The sequence below is a fragment of the Crocodylus siamensis genome, chromosome 2 (genome assembly GCF_052110815.1).
Source record: "Crocodylus siamensis isolate JL-2025a chromosome 2, ASM5211081v1, whole genome shotgun sequence".
In the NCBI taxonomy this organism is placed as follows: Eukaryota; Metazoa; Chordata; order Crocodylia; family Crocodylidae; genus Crocodylus; species Crocodylus siamensis.
In genome coordinates, this window is record NC_143396.1 from 235,957,532 (window position 1) to 235,976,175 (window position 18,644).

At 43.0% G+C, this 18,644-nt stretch overlaps 1 protein-coding gene across 12 annotated transcripts in view; it reads right to left on the reverse strand.

Moving 5' to 3' along the window:
- The window catches only part of RYR3 (ryanodine receptor 3), a 541,049-nt gene that overhangs the window by 3,956 nt on the left and 518,449 nt on the right, over positions 1–18,644 (reverse strand). For all 12 annotated transcript variants that reach the window (XM_090033490.1, XM_090033491.1, XM_090033488.1 and 9 more), the window contains 5 exons: positions 17,975–18,121; positions 15,251–15,385; positions 8,317–8,473; positions 6,228–6,292; positions 6,023–6,123 (listed from right to left, as the gene is read on the reverse strand). In XM_090033490.1, coding sequence (XP_089889616.1) covers positions 6,023–6,123; positions 6,228–6,292; positions 8,317–8,473; positions 15,251–15,385; positions 17,975–18,121 — 605 coding nt within the window. The remainder of the gene's footprint in view (positions 1–6,022; positions 6,124–6,227; positions 6,293–8,316; positions 8,474–15,250; positions 15,386–17,974; positions 18,122–18,644) is intronic.

Genomic DNA, 18,644 nt, shown 5'->3' on the forward strand with positions numbered 1-18,644 from the left:
GGCTAAAAAAAAAAAGGCAAGCTACAGTAGGCGAGAATGTGAACATCCTTGTAGAAACTAGCATAATTAGTGACAAGAAAGAAAGGGAAGAGAAACAGCTTTTCTTTTTCAGCTCTCATCATAGTATCTCCTCTCAAGACTCAGTTTCACAGGAACCCTTGATGGATACAATAACAGTGCTCTGCTTTCTGCCACTTAACCTGATCGTTTCAAATCTCTTGGAACAACAATTTAAGACTCACTTACACATTTTAAATCCATGGCTTACTGGAAGAATGCTGCACCAATCAGTCATTTCTGTGAGTAATTATGGTTTCTGCCACTGCCTATTCTAACTGGTTTTCAACATCAGACCATAACAGAAGGTTTCAGAAATAGGTTATTCAGTGCCTGGTATTTTGAATGCAGTTCTGGAAAAGATTTTACACTTTTAACAGCTAACGTATACAAGTGTAATCCCTTTCTACAGTCAAGATACCAGTGAGCTGATCATAATCTCTTCAGATAACTTAGAAAGTTTTAGCTCTGCACACTACATCAAACAAATCATTTGGCCTGCTCATTAGTCAATCTGGGTTGGTTAATTGTGATATACCACAAATCCCTTGGTGGCTATTCTGTTGGGGGTTTTTGCACGTTTCATATATCGTTCAGAAACAAGCAATCACAGTTATGTCAAGCAGTTCATGGATAGGTAAAAAGGAAGTTATATGCTGTTTTGTGCTGTTTGTTTCTAAGCAAACATTCAGGCTAACTTCACTAAGGGGATATAAGCATCATAACACTGAGCATTGCAACACCTAACTTTTAAGAACCTAGAGGAACAACATCCAAGTTAGGTTCCCCACACCATGAAGTTAGGCTGCCTACATAAAGTGAGTTAGCCTAAAAATGGGATTCATAAAAAACAGAAGCATGCAGAGAGCTGCCTAAGGTTGGAAATAGGAAATGCTGAGGAGAGAGCTACGTTTAAAATTCTGCCCCTCTCCAGGACTTAGCACTTTACAGAGCAGAGTCCATTCAAGATTCACAACGTGGAAACACCTCCTGGAATTAGGTATTTGGAATTTTTTTCTTACAAATATGACCAGAGAAGGCAGTGCCCTCCTCTTATCCAACTGTTACAATGCTCACTTAAACAGCTGGAGACCTAAATTCGAATCCCACACTCCTAACAGTGCTCTAACCAGATAGCTACAGAGTATTCTGGAAGTGATGGGACAACATAGCTTCTCCTGTTGCATCTTGCCAGCTCTCTACTTAAATAGCACTGAGTTAGGGACCTAGAACTATTGTCCATTGGGTATCTGCTGTGAGTGCCTACCAGATCCAGCCCTAGAATCATGATAAATTGGGTCAAAGGAAGGGATGACCATCTGATGTGTGAAACTGGAGTAGGTGTAAGGTAAGATGGGACCCAGAAAAAAAACTAATGTCAGAGGTATACATTTCTAATGCTAGTGGCAATTGTGGATCTAAATTTTGTTTTGGGGCATCTAAGAGTCTTCATACTTTACTTTTATGTTCATTTTTGGATTGCAAATACTAAGTATAAGACCAAGACTCCCAGGCATATCAGATAGGCATAGACTTAGTAATGCAGCATTTACAATGTGTACATCAGTATTCTAGTTGTACTTTAAGAGACAAGGTTTTTAGAGGCAAACTTATCTTGGATATATTATAATTGTAATCATACAAAGAAATAATGCTAGTTTCAGCTTATCTCATCTCCATATTTATGGAGAGAAAAGAAAGATGATGATAGCTTACTCTGAAGATGGACTGAAAAAAAAAAATACCAGAGCTGTATCTTAGGGAAATTAAGGAGAACAGTTGAACTGCTAAATTACAGCACAACTCACTTCGTTAGAGCCACATTTTCCCAACTTAAGAGTTGCAGAAACTTTTCTCTGTCCACAAGCTACCAACATGAGTGTCTTCAATTACCACATCTGTTCTATTAGTGTACTTTTGTGTCTATACAATCTATTTTGGGGGCAGGAAGGGTGCACAGAGAGCCCACGTTTGCACTGCAACTTGTTGCATAACAGTAGGCTACAAAATGTATGCAGTAGCTTCAGGAAAGTTGAAGAACCCATTTCTGAGCTTGCATGCAGAGAGTTGTGGTATTTCTTTTCTAAATGCCCTACATTTCTGCTAATAAAGTGCGTCTTATCTTCATGATGTCTGCTTATTGAAATTATGGTTCTTTCCTTCTCCTTTCTTAGGGTTCTTGTTTTTGTTCTAAACCTCCTCTACCAGTTGAGCTAAGTAATGCAAGTAAAAAGAAAAAAAACAAAACAGTTACTATATTTTCTCCCATACAACACATACCTTCCCCCAAAAATCAGTCCCACAAAATTGGGTGAGTGTATTAAGCAAGAAAGCTGATTTAATGCCCAGAATAGAAGTACCCTGCCTTGATTCCTGCTTGACAACGTACATCTACACAAGATGCTTTACTGTGCGTTAAATTAATTTAATGCACAGTAAAGCATCATTGTCTACATGTGCGCAGCAATTACTGCACAGTAGATTAGTCTAATGTGCCACTTTGTAGTAACTGTATATACAGGTACTAGAAATCGGCACATTAAACTAATGTGCTGAAGCAATTTGTTCCCTGTCAACCTAGGCAGCAGGGGGCCACAGGGGACAGGTAAAGCTGTCCTGTCTCAGCAAGATGCTGCCTCCCAGCCATGTGGAGATTGGGACTGTCCCAATCTCCACATGGCTGAGAGGCAGTTGCCCGGCAGCTAGAACAGCTCTCCCTGCCCTGTGCATATCGGGACAGATCGGATAGGCTCAGGGGGTGGCAGGCAGGTGCTTGCTGAGTGGGGACAGCTCCCCCTCACCCTCTAGGGCTAGGCTCAGGGCCTGCTCCAATCTTTCCCCCCAGCTGGCAAGAAGCTGCCTGCTGAGCTGGAACAGCTCCCTGCACAGATCAGAGCTGCCCCCAGAGCTAGGGCAGCTAAGGCCTGGCATCTAAGATTGCCTGGAGCTCCCCCAGGATGCTGCAGGGGAGCAGAGCAGAAGCAGCTTTGGACTGGGCTGCTCCTGTTGTATGCAGTTTGCTCCTGACACAGGTGCATGTGTAGACATGTGCCTGGAAGTGCTTGTCTGAATTTTCTACAGAAAAAAATCGGGTGCAGTAATTGCATGTGTAGCAGCTCTGGTCTTATTATTCAGGCAGCTGACAAAGTCGGTTGATTTTATGGCTCATTCTTCTCTACAGGTGTTAACATTCATCTTTCCTTCTTAATGATCTTGATATTGCACAAATCAAGTTAACCTTTCTTAGGACAATTTTGTTGTTTGCTTGCTGCCCCTGGTCTATCTCTTCCCATTTCACAGCCCTTTTAGTTCAAACTCTTTAACTTTTCATAATAATAGATCCATTCGTGGAGACCAGTGTTCCACAGCAGCCAAAGATTGAGCTGGAGTTAAGTAGGAAAAGGAGGGTGAGGAAACTAAAGGTTAGGATCTGTCCCTGCTCTTTGCAGCCATAATGCTGGAAAAAAACACTTTTCTTTTAATTCTGCTATTCAAAAACAAAATGCATATTATGTTCCAGGGAGTGTTGTATATGAGAAAATACCGTTGTTCATGCATCAGTGTTTGTTCCCACTGGTAGGAAATTTCTTGTTCTTCAAACCTGCTTCAACATGAGATTTGAAGTCTTTATATTGTACCCAGTTTTACCTTCCTTAAAATTTAGTTTTGTTAAAGGCTTTGTTGCTAGTTGAGAAACTCAAGTATTTATACCAGTGATGCATTATTTTTTGCACTGAGAGCTGCTGACTCCCAGTATCAAGAACACACAGGCTACCAGCCATCACAGGGATTTATGTGAAGGCATCATATGATTCATGTTTTGAAAACCCTCAAACTATGGGACAATTTCACAGAAGGATATTAGCTGTGTACTTTCAAATCATTCAGAGATTTGTTTTTACATATTCAAACTGGAAAACTTTGGTCTCATTATTCAGTCACAATTTATGAGAGGTGCTCACAGATTTAGCAGAAAGTCTGTATGATCATACTGTTTCTTGCAGAAAGAACCTCATGGAAAAAAACATTTACCAGCTGTTGCCAATGTAAGTCCATGCTTCAATATGATGCACAATACACTTGGGTTTTTCTAAGTTTAATGGGAGTCTTCATTTACCATCAACAGTTTAATAAGGAAGACTGTAACAGGCTGATGGTTATCAGTTCTGTGAGAGACAATTGCTGATTGAAATCGTGTGGCTGCTGATTTATCTCTTTGTTAATAATGGTGGACTTGGAATTAAAGTCAAGCAATTACCTTATGACAGTTTATCAGGAAATATAAGTTAGTTCTTGCCAGATAATAATCTGGTTCTTGCCTTTAGCAGCTAGGAGCTACATTTACCATTGCCTGAACAAACTGCAAAAATGCAGTGAGGTCTGAATGTTAGTTCTGCAGCACTGGGAAAAGCTTCCCATCTAAAAAGATTGTCGTCTCCTCACCACATACACCCAATATACCATTCCCTATATTGCTAAAGAAACTGAAATTCGGATTTTGCTATGACCTGGAAATGGGTAAGCAATTTTCATGCCAAGTCTAGCACTCTAATGCAAGCTTGCATTCAGTAGACTGCCAGAATGACTGAAGCTAATGAGCATTTGCCAAACTGGAGACGTACGATTACTTGTCCTTAAGGGGAATTCTCTAAATTGCAGTGATTCTGGGGTGTCTGCTGCCAGGCAAGTGTTCAGAATGCTCCAGTGCAAAACAGATATTAGGGAACATCTGCATTTTAAATTCACATGCAACACCCAAATCCAGATGTATATAAGGAAACAGGCATGTCATGCTATGCAGTTCTTTCTTTTGGTGATTCCCTCTTCCATTATGACCAGTGGAATTGTGTTTGTGTTTTCTAATGGCTTTTAATATGTTGTCTAACTAATATCAAACTAAATGTGCTAGTGTCACTTGGTCATAAAACAGTAATAATACTAACCAATGGTTTGCATTACTTTCTTTGTGCTGTGGGTACTTGCTGATGAAGGCACTAGGCAGCACTCTCTCGGGAAGTTTGAGATGATTTGCTTAAAACGGGGGAGGTCAATCTTTGGTCTGCAGGCTAGCTCACAAGCCCATGTCATCTAGCCTGTGGGTCTCCCCAGAGGTCCAGAAATTTGGCAGCAGGGCAGCAGCGGCAGCATTAATTCCAGCTACTGTTGCTGCCAAATTTCCTAACCTGTGAGGAGGCCCGTGGGCTGGATGACATGGCTCTGTGTGCTAGATTGGGTCAGCATGTGGTGTCAGGTTGGCAAATGGGGTGGGCCAGCACACTAGGTTGCACCTGTGGACCAACTCCACGTGCTGGGTCCAGCCCACAGACTAGCCCTGCATCATTCATGTGGCATGTGGTGTCAGAAGTTTGAGCAGTTGTCTACCGGCTCTCCCTCATTCCCCTGTCCAGATGGAATAAAGTGACATACTCCAGAATAATACTTTATTTCAAGAAGAACCACCATGGAGTGTTTCAAAGGGCTTATTATGCGAGGGCACCTTATCCTTCAAAAAGTTTCAAAGGTGATCTGAGATGTTTAAATTGTTACATGTTTCCACCCACTCTGTATAATTCTGTAACTATCATTAAAAGGTTTCTTCTTTGTTGCTTTACCAGCTATTCAACTGTACAATGGATTCAGCATGCCACAACTCAATAAATATTGTGAGAGAAAATTTTCCTTGGCTGACTAGTAGTCCTGTTCTTGCCAGTGTCCTCTATAGTTCCTGTACTACTTGGACAATAAGAAAAGCCATTTTAAATGAACAAGGAGTCCCAATTGTGTAGAACTCCAGAGCAGAACTGTTCCAAAGATTTACCTAAAAAACTTGTCTATGTCCTTAGACCTTAGCTACAACCAACACCCCCCGTTCCAAAGCATTCATTTATTTGAGTGCTGAAATTACTTCTTATTATGGGCTCCAGTTAAAATAAGCCTGTAATAAACTGTAACAAAATATACTCACAGATAATTTGCCAAGTTGTGCTCTTGTAAAGTATGTGTTTCAAAGCCATGAGGTGTTGTGTCAAAATAGTCATTGCCAATTCCACAAATGAAACATTTGGTCTAGAAATAAAAGATGTTAGCAAAATACATAAATTAGATTAATCTAGTTTAATGTCAATAGTAACAATATAAAATACTGCAAAATATATCATCTTTGTTCATACCTCCATATCTTCTCTCACTTGCTCTTGCTGGTCTCTTAGCTCTCCAAAGGCATCAATAATCAGACCTGTTTTAAGTGAAAAGAAAACAATAACTTGGTTTTTCATTATTAATATCCCAAGCGATGGAGTGGGAAAGAAGCAACTATTCCAAGGCTTCATCAAAGGCCAGTATCCCAAATAGCATAAGCTCCATTTGCACTCTTTAGCATGCTGATGTCTGTAAGTAGAACAATCCAAGTTATGAAACTGTCGCATTTCAAATGGCATTGGATGTAACATTTATTTGTGCTGCATTTGCAGTGGGAGTTTACCACTGAAATACAATCCTTCACTGGGAAGGCTTTTCTGGACCAACCACCTTGGTACCTTTAGCTCTTACAAAGATTAGCTCTCAAGATCTTGAGGAAGAGGGCTCTTGGCTGAAGAGAAGGAAATAATCAGAAGCTTTGTAGCCTTTATTCCCAAGGATAACATTTTGCACTCAAAGTAAAAGCTGTGGACCTTTTCTGGGATATTTTCATTTAGGCTCATGCTAGTCACCTTTTTAAGGGCTGGGAATAAGTTATCTATTCAGTGCCAGAATGCCTTGAGCAGCATGGCATTTTTTTTCCCCTTAGCACCCAGGGAATGATTGGGTAGGACAGGCTGTAAAATTAGTGATTGGTAGGTGTCTAGTGTAAGCGATCATTTAATACAGCAGGGGCTGTCAACTGGGGGTACATATACTCCACGGGGGTACTTGGGAAGGCCCTAGAGGGTATGCGCAGGTGGGAGGGGATGGAGCTCCACCACCCACCACCCTGTGCCATTGCCTCCCAAGAGAAGGGCCAGGGTGGGGCAAGGGCAGAAGTGCCCTTCTATGGGCCACACAGGTGCTGCCCAGCAAGTCAGATGTGGGGCGGTGGGGAGGAAGCTTGCGCGCAGCCACCACTCCCATCCACCACCCCACTCCATGTCTGGCCACTGGAGGTACATTTATTTAAAAAAGGTTGAAAACCCCTGTAACAGAGGATCTGATTTCCCACCAGTAGACTAGGAGAAGACATCTGCTAAAGAAGATTGGGGGGTGGGGCAGGAATAAGGCTGTTAGTGGCTGGTACAATAAGGAGACACCTCCTTTAACTGCTTAACTTTAACCAAGGTATAAGGGGAAAGCACTTGGGATCCTAGAAATGGTACTGGGACTAGGTTAATGGCATGGAAAGGAGGCTGAGTACAGCATTTATCTCCACCTGTTCCCACTGGAATGGGTTATAAAAGGGAGAACAACCTGAGCTGCATGAGTTATAATTGAATATTTGCAAGGTGTGGTAATAATTGCTGCTTAGTTAAACCATGAATAAGAGACAGACATTTCATTATAATGACTAAGGGAATAATGACACACCATATCTTTTGACTATTTTCACCTTTTTTGCTAAGTTTGTTTTTTTTAAAAAAAAAATTATATATAATTTAGGAAATCAGGGCATATTCCAATAGTTTAAGATCAAAGGAAAAGAATATGTAAGTAATATTATGCTAGCCCCCTAGCATGTTAGTAAAGCTTCTAGTTTCTCTTTAAGTGGAAAAAATATGTGTGATTTTGTATGTGGTGATGTGCCACACCACCTGCCCCCCTCTTTTCAAAATCCTAGATCCACCCATGGATACAGTTATTACTTTCAGAATGACTCATATCATGTTTGATGGACTGCTAGTACAACAGTGCTTAAACTAGTAGGAGCCAGTCTTTTTGGCAGGTATGACACAAATTAGCTCTGTACCTTCCCCAAGTGCCACATTGATCCCTTTCCTCTGCTCAGTCTGTTGTTCTGCTTTCTGCTCCCTAGGCTGTGTTTTCTGCCCAATCGCCTGCTCTGCCTTCTAATTCCTGTCCTATCTACTGCTGTGCTGCCTGTTCCTTCCCTGAGCTGCTGAGTGCCACACAAGAGAGGCTGCCTATGCTATTTGTGGCACTTCTGTTGCAGGCTGGCCACCCCTGGCTTAAACCATTTTAAGAACTCTATTATTAGCAGCTGAAATGCCATATACAACTAGACAGGCTCATGAGAGACCAAGATCTTTTTACTCCTGGAAATGGAAATACCTTGAATGATGGCCAGTAAGATTACAATAACAAAGAAGAAAAACGTGATGTCAAAGACAATTCGATACATTTCATAAGGATCACCAGCAGGATCTTCAATTTCATCCCCAATGCCACCACCAGCTCTCACACCCACGTACATATGGAACAAGTAACACTGAAAGGGAGACAGAAATAGTTAGCTATAATAGTGTGAAAAGGAGTGAAAGCTGTGTTAAAAGAAACAGTATTTGAACTAACCAGTCCTGAATAACATATTTTTTCTATTTTTTACCCATGTAATTAGGTGCATACTTAAGTAGGTGTGTACTACAGAACAACAAACCAGGGGAAGGAAATCGATCTAGAATTTGCTGAGAACTGACAGAGGCAGGCCACACATGCACAAGACATGGTCATCATGGGCAACTTCAATTATCCAGACATCTCCTGGCAGGAACACTCAGCCAGGTCAGATCGGTTGTATTCCTTCCTGACCTGTGTCAAAGTGCTCTTCCTGGCTCAGGAGGTGCATGGGCTAACCAGAGGTAACACTCTGTTGGAATTGGTCCTGACCAAAGGAGACAACCTGGTGACCAGCTTAAATATAGAGGGCAGTCTGGGCGACAGTGACTATGAAACCATCTTGTTCACTGTCCACTGCAAGGCAGACAAATCTGATAGCTGGGTTAAAGACTTAGGCTTCAAAAATGCAAATTTCAACAAGCTCTGGTCACTAGTAAGGGAAATGCTGCAAGACCAGGGACCGAAGTTGAAAGCTATGCATGAGGAGTTCCTTAAGGAGAGGATTCTTGAAGCACAAAGGAAGTCCATTCCCATTCCCAGAGAAAAGGTAACAGAAGGGCTGGGAAGCTCTCTTGGCTAAACAGGGAATCACAGTCCTCTTAAGAAGAAAGAACGAGGCTTATAAACAAAGGAAGCTTGGGGCAGGCCCCAAGGAGGACTATTCCATGGCTGCCCGCACTTGTTGGGAACAGATTAGAAAGACCAAAGCAGTGAGTGAATTTATCTTTTCATAGTTTCTAGGGTCAGAAGGGACCCGAGCAGATCATCAAGTCCGATTCCCTGCCATGGCAGGAAAGAGTACTGGGGGTCAAACGACCCCCGCAAGGTGTACATCTAGCCTCCTCTTAAAGACCCCCAGGGTAGGAGCCAGCACCACTTCTCTTGGAAGTTGGTTCCAGATCCTAGCCGCCCTGACCGTGAAGTAGCGCCTCCTGATGTCTAACCTAAATCTACCCTCTGCCAGCTTGTGACCGTTATTCCTGGTCACTCCTGGTAGTGCTCAGGGGAACAGGGACTTCCCCAGTGCCTGCTGGTCCCCTCTGACTAGTTTGTAACAGGCTACTAGATCTCCCCTCAGCCTTCTCTTGTGGAGACTGAACAGGTTCAGATCCCACAGCCTCTCCTCATAGGACCTGCCCTGCTGCCCCCTGATCATGTGAGTGGTCCCCTCTGGACCCTCTCCATGTTGTCCACATCCCTCTTGAAGTGCGGCTTCATCATGGTCACGTCTTGCTTTACCAACCTCATCTCCTTTTATGAACAGGTAACTCGCAACCTGGATAAGAGAGAGGAGTTTGATACTGTATACCTAGACTTCCAAGAAAGCCTTTGATCCTGGTACCTGATGATGTCCTCACAAGAAAATTGGAGGGACCAGGAATAACTGGTCTTAACTCTGAGATAGCCAGGTGGGTGGGAAACTGGCTGTGGGGTAGGACCCAGAGAGTCCTAATGAATGGATCTGTGTCATCCTGGCAAGAAGTGGGCAGCAGTTTCCCACAGGGATCGGTGCTTGGTTCAGTACTTTTCAACATCTTCATCAGTGATTTGGGTGTCGGGGTGAAGAGCTCACTGGCCAGGTTTATGCACAACACCAATTATCAGGGAGCGTGGTCACACTTGAAGGTGGGCTACAGATACAGGCAGACCTAGACAGGCTAACAAGTTGGGCAGGTTGGAACCCAATGAAGTTCAACATTGAAAAATGTAAAGTGCTCCGCCTGGAAACAAATATCTCCCTGCACACCTACATGCTTGGTGGTGCTAAACTGACCAGCACCACAAATGAAAGGGACCTGGAGGTAATAATAGACTACAGTATGAACATGAGCCAGCAGTGCAACGCTGTAGCCAGTAGGACAAATAATACACTGACATGCATCAATCGATACATGCCCAGCAAAACGAAGGAAGTGATGCTTCTGGTCTACTCAGTACTGGTGAGACTGCAGCTGAAGTACTGCACACAGTTCTGGGCACCACACTTTGGCAAGGACGTGGACAAGCTTGACAGAGGCAGAAGAAGAGCCACCTGTATGCTCAGAGACTTGCATGGCAAGCCATATGAGCAAAGGCTGAGGGACCTGGGACTCTTCAGCCTGAAAAAGAGAAGGCTGAGGGGGGACTTGGTACATTAGAGAAGTACATCAAAGGCTCATTGAACAACTGTTCACTAGGGCACCCTTGGGGAAAACCAGGAGTAATGGTCACACTCCTGGAAGACCATTTCAGACTCAACATTAGGAAAAACCTATTCATACTCAGGGTGTCCAGACTGTGGAATAAGCCCCTTCCAGAGGTGGTGCAATCACCCACCATGGAAATCTTCAAGAGGAGACTAGACAGTCTTCTTGCTGGGGTCACTTGACCCCAAGTTATCTTTCCTGCTTGGTGCAGGGGGATGGACCTGATGACCTTCTGAGGTCCCTTCCAGCCTTACAATCTATAGATCTATGAATTATAATGGTGTTTCTATATTTACTTTATGTTCTATGGGTGCCTATACATGTCCAGTGAGGCTGCTCTGCACTGTAAGTATGCTCCAGCAGACACCAGCGTCATGTGTATCAGCATCCATGTGCTGAAAATGGTGCCGAGGGTGCTTTAACTAAAGCTTGTCCAACGAGCTTTAATTAAAGCACCTCCCCATACACACTCCCAGTGCACGTGTATAAACACCCTCTATTTCTAAAATAATTTGATCCCACTGCAGAACAGAAGAACAGCATGTGAAGGACAATGTTACAAAGAAAAATACACTTGGGTATCTTAAATGATAGTCACATCCATATTTAGAGTTAATTTTTAGGGAAATTCATACTGAAATAGAATGGCTTATTGGAGAATTGTATCAATTTAATTAAGCACATTTGTTTTCCAGCTCAGTGTGTTCCACAAACATAAGACTATTTAAAGTGCATTTGTCTTAGACCCATTTGTGTACATGTCATTTACTAGTGTTCTAGTGCTAAGCTCACTGTATGCTGCCAGTCTGCAAATCATTACTGTTTAAGAGCTTTCTAATTTTCTGAGCAATTAGATAACTTTGTTTATATCTGTATCCTTTCTCTTTTATTTGCATCTAGGCAATATTAGCAAGAAACACAAAAATAAAGGAGACAGATTATTAAATTATACCAGAGTATGAACTAAACTGCAGAAAACAGTTTAATCCCATGGGGCTTATCCACACATGCAAGCGCGTGCGCTTGCAGCAGCTCAAATAGAAGCGGTGCAAATTTGAGTTGGGGCTTTTTGCCTCAGCACATGTGCTTGCACATGTACTTTGGTGTGAGACAAACTGTGCCACTCGGGGCAAAATAACCCTGCCTTGCTCCTCATCAATCTGCAGCCAGGGGGAGCTAGAGCCCGGGGCCAGCACCTGTGCTGTCCCCAGCAGTATAAAAAGCTGCCTGAACTGGCCCCATTCATACAAAAAGCTGGCAAGTAGTTCAGGACTGCTTGCTCTCAGTAGCTTCTGGGAACCGGCCAACTGGTATCTAGGGACACTACCCCTTATGCCAGCTGGACTGCTGAAGCAGCCTTGAGAGCTCTCTGCACCTACTGCAGCAGTGGGAGCTGTTGCCTAGCTGTGACCTGCTGTGCACCTGCCAGACCCAGATGGGGACTTCATGGCCAGTAGAGGCATCTGCCTCTCTGGGCCAACTGCCAGTGGGCTGTGACTGCAGCACTATTGCCATGTGTGCCCCTGCCTGGCCATCTGGGCAGCTATCACCCAGAAGATGTTCACAGTGTGGTGTGCTTTGAACTGTCAAAGCATGTCCTCCTGGCCCCAACTGGCCTGGAGATCAGCCACCTCCAGCTGGGTCCAAGGTGCTAGCTCTGAGCAGGCTCCTCTACCTGGGTCCTGCCACTTGCCTCCCTAGCAGGAATTCTGGTGTTCTCTATTTGAAAACTGACAAATCCCTGACAAAACAATCCCAAAGTCACTCTGTAAAATACCCTAAAATCCATTTTCCTCCACAATTAAAAAAGAAAGACCACTATAGAGAGAGTGAGAGACAAGAGACAGCGATCAGTTGGGCAATGTTTTATTGATATATCTACAGTGTTAAAGTAATTTGGAAGCCTACCATCTCTATCATCATAATAAAATTAATTCTAAATACCTATATGTTTTGCTGTTTGTCTTTGGTTTTCTTACTATAGAGTAGTTAGAGCTCCCCCTGCCCCCTTCACTAACCAGGACATGGGGACAGCTGCCCCTGCAGCCACAGCTCCTGCCAGCAGGTCTCATCCCGTCTGGCTGCTGGGCGTATAGGATGTGTGCTAGAGGGATGTGGGGTTTGCAGAAGAGGGGTGGGAAGGAGAGTGGTGAGCTGTGGGGTGTGTGGCTAGGTGTGGGTGGATTGTGGGGGGGGCTGCTCAGGAGGGGTGAGTCCCCTGCCCCCTACAGGGTGTAGCCCCCTGCACAGCTCACAGACTTCCCCCCACAGAGCTACAGCCCCCCACAGGGGTTTCAGCCCACCCAGAAGGGGCCACATGGCCCCTGCAGGGACTATTGCCCTCCCCTTTCAGGGCCCACATGTCCCACCCCTGCTTGCTCCCCCAGGCCCTGGATTGCTGCCCCACCTGGCCCCATGCCCTTCTGGCTTCTTCGGCCCCCTCAATGGCTGCCCAACCCAGCCCCACCCCTGCTTGCACCCCCAGACCTTCTATGGCTGCCCTGCCCAGCCCCACCCCCTGCCCACCCAGACCCCACAATGGCTACCCCACCCCCAGCCTGCTCCCCCAGGCCTCCCAATGGCAGGCGGGGAATGGGGCTGGGCTGGGTAGCCGTCAGGGGGGCTCTGGGAGCAGGTGCAGGATGGAGCCAGACGAGGCAGTGATCGGGGCTCTGGGGGAGCAGGTGGGGCCAGCGGAGGTCACCCCATGGTTCCCCTCTCCTCCCCTGCCTTGCAGCGCCACCCCCCCATTCCCTACTTACCAGCCGGAGCCTGGGTCCAGTTCCCCCTACGGGCAGGCAGTGCGCTTCAGCACTGGGGTGAGGGCCAGCCATAGAGATACTTTGGCTGGCTACCAGAACATCTCTGTGCAGGACTGAGCCTCTGGTTGCCTCAGGACATGGTCTGGGACTGTGTCCTGTCCTGCTTTTTCCCCCCACATTTTTTTTTGACCCCTGGATATCCAGGGGTCTAATTTTGCCCCTGTGCTGCAAATTTGCAGTGTGGGGAACATTTTTTCATTCATGCATGTGTCCCTTGTAGCTTCTCAAAGGGCTTTGAGACACTGCAAGACTCACATATGCACTCATGTGGGTGCTCCCATTGTGTTTTGATGACTTCTAGGTCTTGGAATATCTTCAACATCCAGATTCCTATTTCATTTCTTTTTTTACTATAGGTAATATTAGGCCTGTTTTCTTACTTCATTGTGTGATTTGATGAAGGCTGCAGAAGTTCCCACTTTACAGTAATGCTCTCTGTGCCCAATTCTTAAACACAGGAGTCTTTATAGAAAATTGAAGTGGTAAATCTAGAACTACAAGCCATCACTGAGTCATGTTACAACGAACATTCCCATGATTTAGTTCTACTGTGCTGCCTTATTCACCTCTGTAAATCAGTTTTCTTACATTTTGACCACACAAACAATGTCAAAGATATACTCAAGAAAGCCCTGGCCTGTTGTTTATTCACAAAACAGCATTTCAGTCTAAATATTTGTTCTTAATGACACATGCTTTAATAAAAATAAATAAGCACTGTGATAAATCTGATCTTGCATAAGAGAACATCAAATACAGGTCTCTACTACTCAGGAAAGATGCAGCTACAGATAAAAATGTTAAGTCTGAATTATTTTAGCTCATTGGGCAGAACTATTTAAAATGTAATATGCTTTACTAACTTTTAATTATCCCAGCTACTTTGATATGTATGACTGGTAAGTGAGCTTTATGTCAGGTGAGACCTTTATATTCAGCCCACAAAGGGACTGATTAAAACTGTTGTATGGGATAGCATTCATACTCCCTGTCACTCACATATCTGACTTGCTCTGAATATTTTATACAGAGGTCATGAAAAAGAAGAATACAGTTAAGAATAATACATACACTGCATCTCAGTTTTGGGGTCTTTTGTTCTGCAGACAATAGATGCCCGGGGTGATGCAGGCTGAATATGATTGGTGCATTTCCCCTATGCCTATGCCATTCACTCCTATTATAGTGGCCTAATTTTAATTAATTGTCTTTTTAAGTGATATACTGTATAAAATTTAATTATGGAATTTTCCTTGTACAATGAATACATCAAGTTGCCTTTGCACCAGAGTAAAGATTTTTGAGGTACATACCACGTGTATCTCATACAGCCTATATATTTATAGGCCAATAGGTGAAGAGTAGGAAAGCAGCAGCAACATCTGCTTATTACCCACAAATGTTTATCTTCCCAGGCTCACTAAGTCACAAGCATTTTGAAGCTGGGACCTGCTCAGTCAGAAGGTGGCCACCAGAAAGGACAAATCCAGAGTTTTTGGCTTGGCCAAGATGAGGCATACACAAAATCTAGAATTCTTAAAAATAAACTTTTGTTCTGGCTTCATTTAGTGCCTTTTTGTATACAATTCACATCGGGCTTGAAAACTCAGGTTGTAAAAGTGCCAGTGATAATTTAGTTACCGTCATCATGTCATCACACTTCATGTCTGGCTCATCTTCATCTTCACTTTTGTTGTAGAACTTGCGGAAGAAGTTGAATGCCACAACTGTGTAAAGGTACACTACTACAGCCAAGAGCCCTACAGTCAGCACCAGCTATGTATAAAAAAAAAAAAGAAAAGAAAAAGAAGTTTTAATCAAAATCTGAAAGTGTGACATGTTTCAGTGTCAGTCACAGAGTACTGATGAACTACATAAAGTCATGAAATCCTTTGCATTCCCTAAAATACTGGAAGTGGATGATGACATTCCTTTTCTTTTTCAGTAAGGATTAAAGGTGGCAGTTTTGATACTGCTTTTTTCATTCTGCTTCTCAGATCAATTCACTGCTTCATTGGTTCAGATTCTACAATAGAATAAAACAGTTTAAATCTATACTTTGATACCTGATTTGAGATCGCCTACCCTGAGACTGCAACAGAGTAAGCTTGACACTGGTGTGATTGCCAGCCCCAGGACCACACAGAAGTGTCAACGGGCACCTGGGGAATCCCAAAGGGGAAAGCTCATGCAGGCTTCCCTGGGACTTCAGCTGTCTGGGCTGACTACACTCACTCTCCCACCACAAACCTAACTCATCTCTGCTTCAATAAAGTGGCATAAATTGATACCAGCTATGTCATGGCCCCAAATTTTAGGCTTTTGTGGCAAGACAAGAGCATTGATCTGTGTTTAATTTATAGCCTTGGTCCTGCCATAAAATATTTTATGGTGACACAAAGGCAATGTCTTTGTACCATAGAGATGTAATAAGTGAGTTTCTCTCTTTTGTTATAGAACTCTTTAAAAGAATAGCATTCCAGGTTTCAAATTTTTGCTCTTAAGCAAACCTTCCTTGTTTTGCATGAAAACTCAGTACATAATGAATCAGTCATATGTTTGTTACTCATTGGCCTTGGATTTTAGGAGCTGTCATTCAGTAATGCTGTTACTGAAGGGAATCTACATGTGTGCATATATAAAATTAGAAAAAATTAGAGATCATGGTAGAATGGATTTTCATATTAAAAAGAAACATATAAATAAACATTTTAGTGGCTAAGTTAGCAATTCATGTGGATCAATGTGTATACTTTTAAAGCGTATGTCTGTAGTTGAAAACCTGCCATTGTCTTCCAGTGTTCACATCTGTGTTGATAAGAACAATGATAACATTAGCGGTATTAAACTTTGCTTGTCAGGAAATCTAGTCCTGGCAGGTTTATTGAAAAATTGCAACCTTGAATTGAAGTGGCTTCATTAGTACATTCAGCCTTTGAGTTTCCACAGTGACAAAAAGTATAAATCATGAAATTCAAATATTAAATAAGTAAAACAACCAAGTGTAGCCAGTCTGACAAAAATTGATAGGATCATCTTTGGGCCTGAAGTACCAAGACAGCACTAAGTGTCATGCATTAGCAACCTCCTTTGCTTGACAAAGGAAGAGGCCACAACTGGATGTCTTTTACTGAGAAAATGGATGACGTGAACACTGAGTCTTCTTGGGAGAAAGACGAAAGGAGGCTGGAATTACAGGGTACTGATATAAGAGTTCCTTTGGAAGGGGAGCAGCTTACTAGGCAACATTCCTGACACCTATTGGAAAAAAAACTACATGAAGATGTTAGGGGACATTTGGAGAGCGGAGTAAGCATCAGTATAAAAGTTCTCTCTTAGACTCCTCCCCTGAAAGAATCACAGAAGTAGCCTGCTACTGTCGGACTATCCCTTGACATACATGTTAGTATCTGTCACAGCCTAAATGCAAATCCAAGACATGAGGAAGGAGCTACATGTGCTGCAGTTGCTGCTTAAAAATCTCATTTTCTGAAGCTTGACATATATGGTTGGCTGTGGGTTTAAAGTGGTGATTTGAAGGATTCTTTTGGTTCATGACTGTCTGCAAATAGTGGGGACTGGATCTAATGGTCAGGAGGCCCATGCAAATCCTATACTCCTGTGCTGTCAGGCTGGTCTCATAGTTTGTTTTATGCAATTGATATTTTGTAGCAACAAAGATAATGGTTTTAGTTTTTTTTCATTTACAAGCTTGGTTGGAAAACATCGGCCATTTGTTGCACCTTTATGTCGACCCAAATGACTTGTGGTAGTTAGACACACCAGTATTTTTTTAAAGGGCAGCAATAAGTTTGAAAATACAACTATGGCACCTGTACTGCTGCAGTGGGAATTTGTAAACAAAATTTCTTTACAGTGATGGCATTGTTACTCATGGCACTGCTATCCATTTAGACCAGGGCTGTCCAAATAGATAGTATTCTATGTCTGCCTTTATCTCCTGGGCCCCCCCACACTTGCCTCCCACAAGTTTGTATGCTGCTCCCACCAGCCATTGACAGCTCCTTCCATTGCCTGCTCCTAGCATCCTCCCTATGCTGCTGCAGCTTCCTCTAGCTTCTGCTTCTTGCTGGTGCCTTTGGGGATGGCACAGCCTGTGGTTCATGGCCCCAGGTGATTACAAGTAGGACAGCCCCAATTTAGACAATAAATACATGTATGACATTAACTTACACCAGCGTTTTAGCTCAATTTTTTCCTAGAATATTTGTACACTGGATTCGAGAAAGTTATTCCAGTGTAGGTCTGTATACCACGTGACCACTCTTTTTTGCTTGTGCACGAAGGTGGATTATACAAATGTGTCATGTGTCCAGGCTCTCAGGTTTTGTATACAGTACTCACCTGTTTGCCATTATGAGTTACAGAAGACAGAATGGTTCGCAGTGTCTTGAAACCCATAGCAATATCCAGCAAGTGAGCAGCAAAGAAGAAGTTGTTGTAATGGCCAAGGATTGACATTGTTGTGTACCATGCTAAATATAAGAAGGACTGTAGAGAATATGAAAAATTACAGAATATTATCAGATGCTAATCCACTTAGCTGAATACTTCGCTCACTGACGCTATGAACTGTAGGCAGTAATTTAATGGTTTGAGCTTTTGAATCACAATCTGAATTTAGCATCTATATATCATTTACACAAAACAACTTTTCAGTCTTATTCTCTTTCTCTAGCACACATATCACTCATATTATTTAAATGTTTCACCAGTCATGTACATGACATCTTCAATATTTACTTTAAATCTTTCATCTGATTATGATTTTCACAACAGATTTGCTAATATCAGAACTCCATCACTTAAAACTATCCTGTTTATCTAGAGCTGGAGAGCCTGCTATGTAGTAATCTGAATCTCAGTTGTAATATGTGAACAGTAGCTCACACGTGCAAGTGCAACATGCAGGTGTCAAGGAAAGAGAATGCACTGTGTTGCTCTTAAACCACTCCTGTTTTACTCAGACTGTGTCCATGGGGGGCACTCTGACAAGATGAACTGACTAAAGATA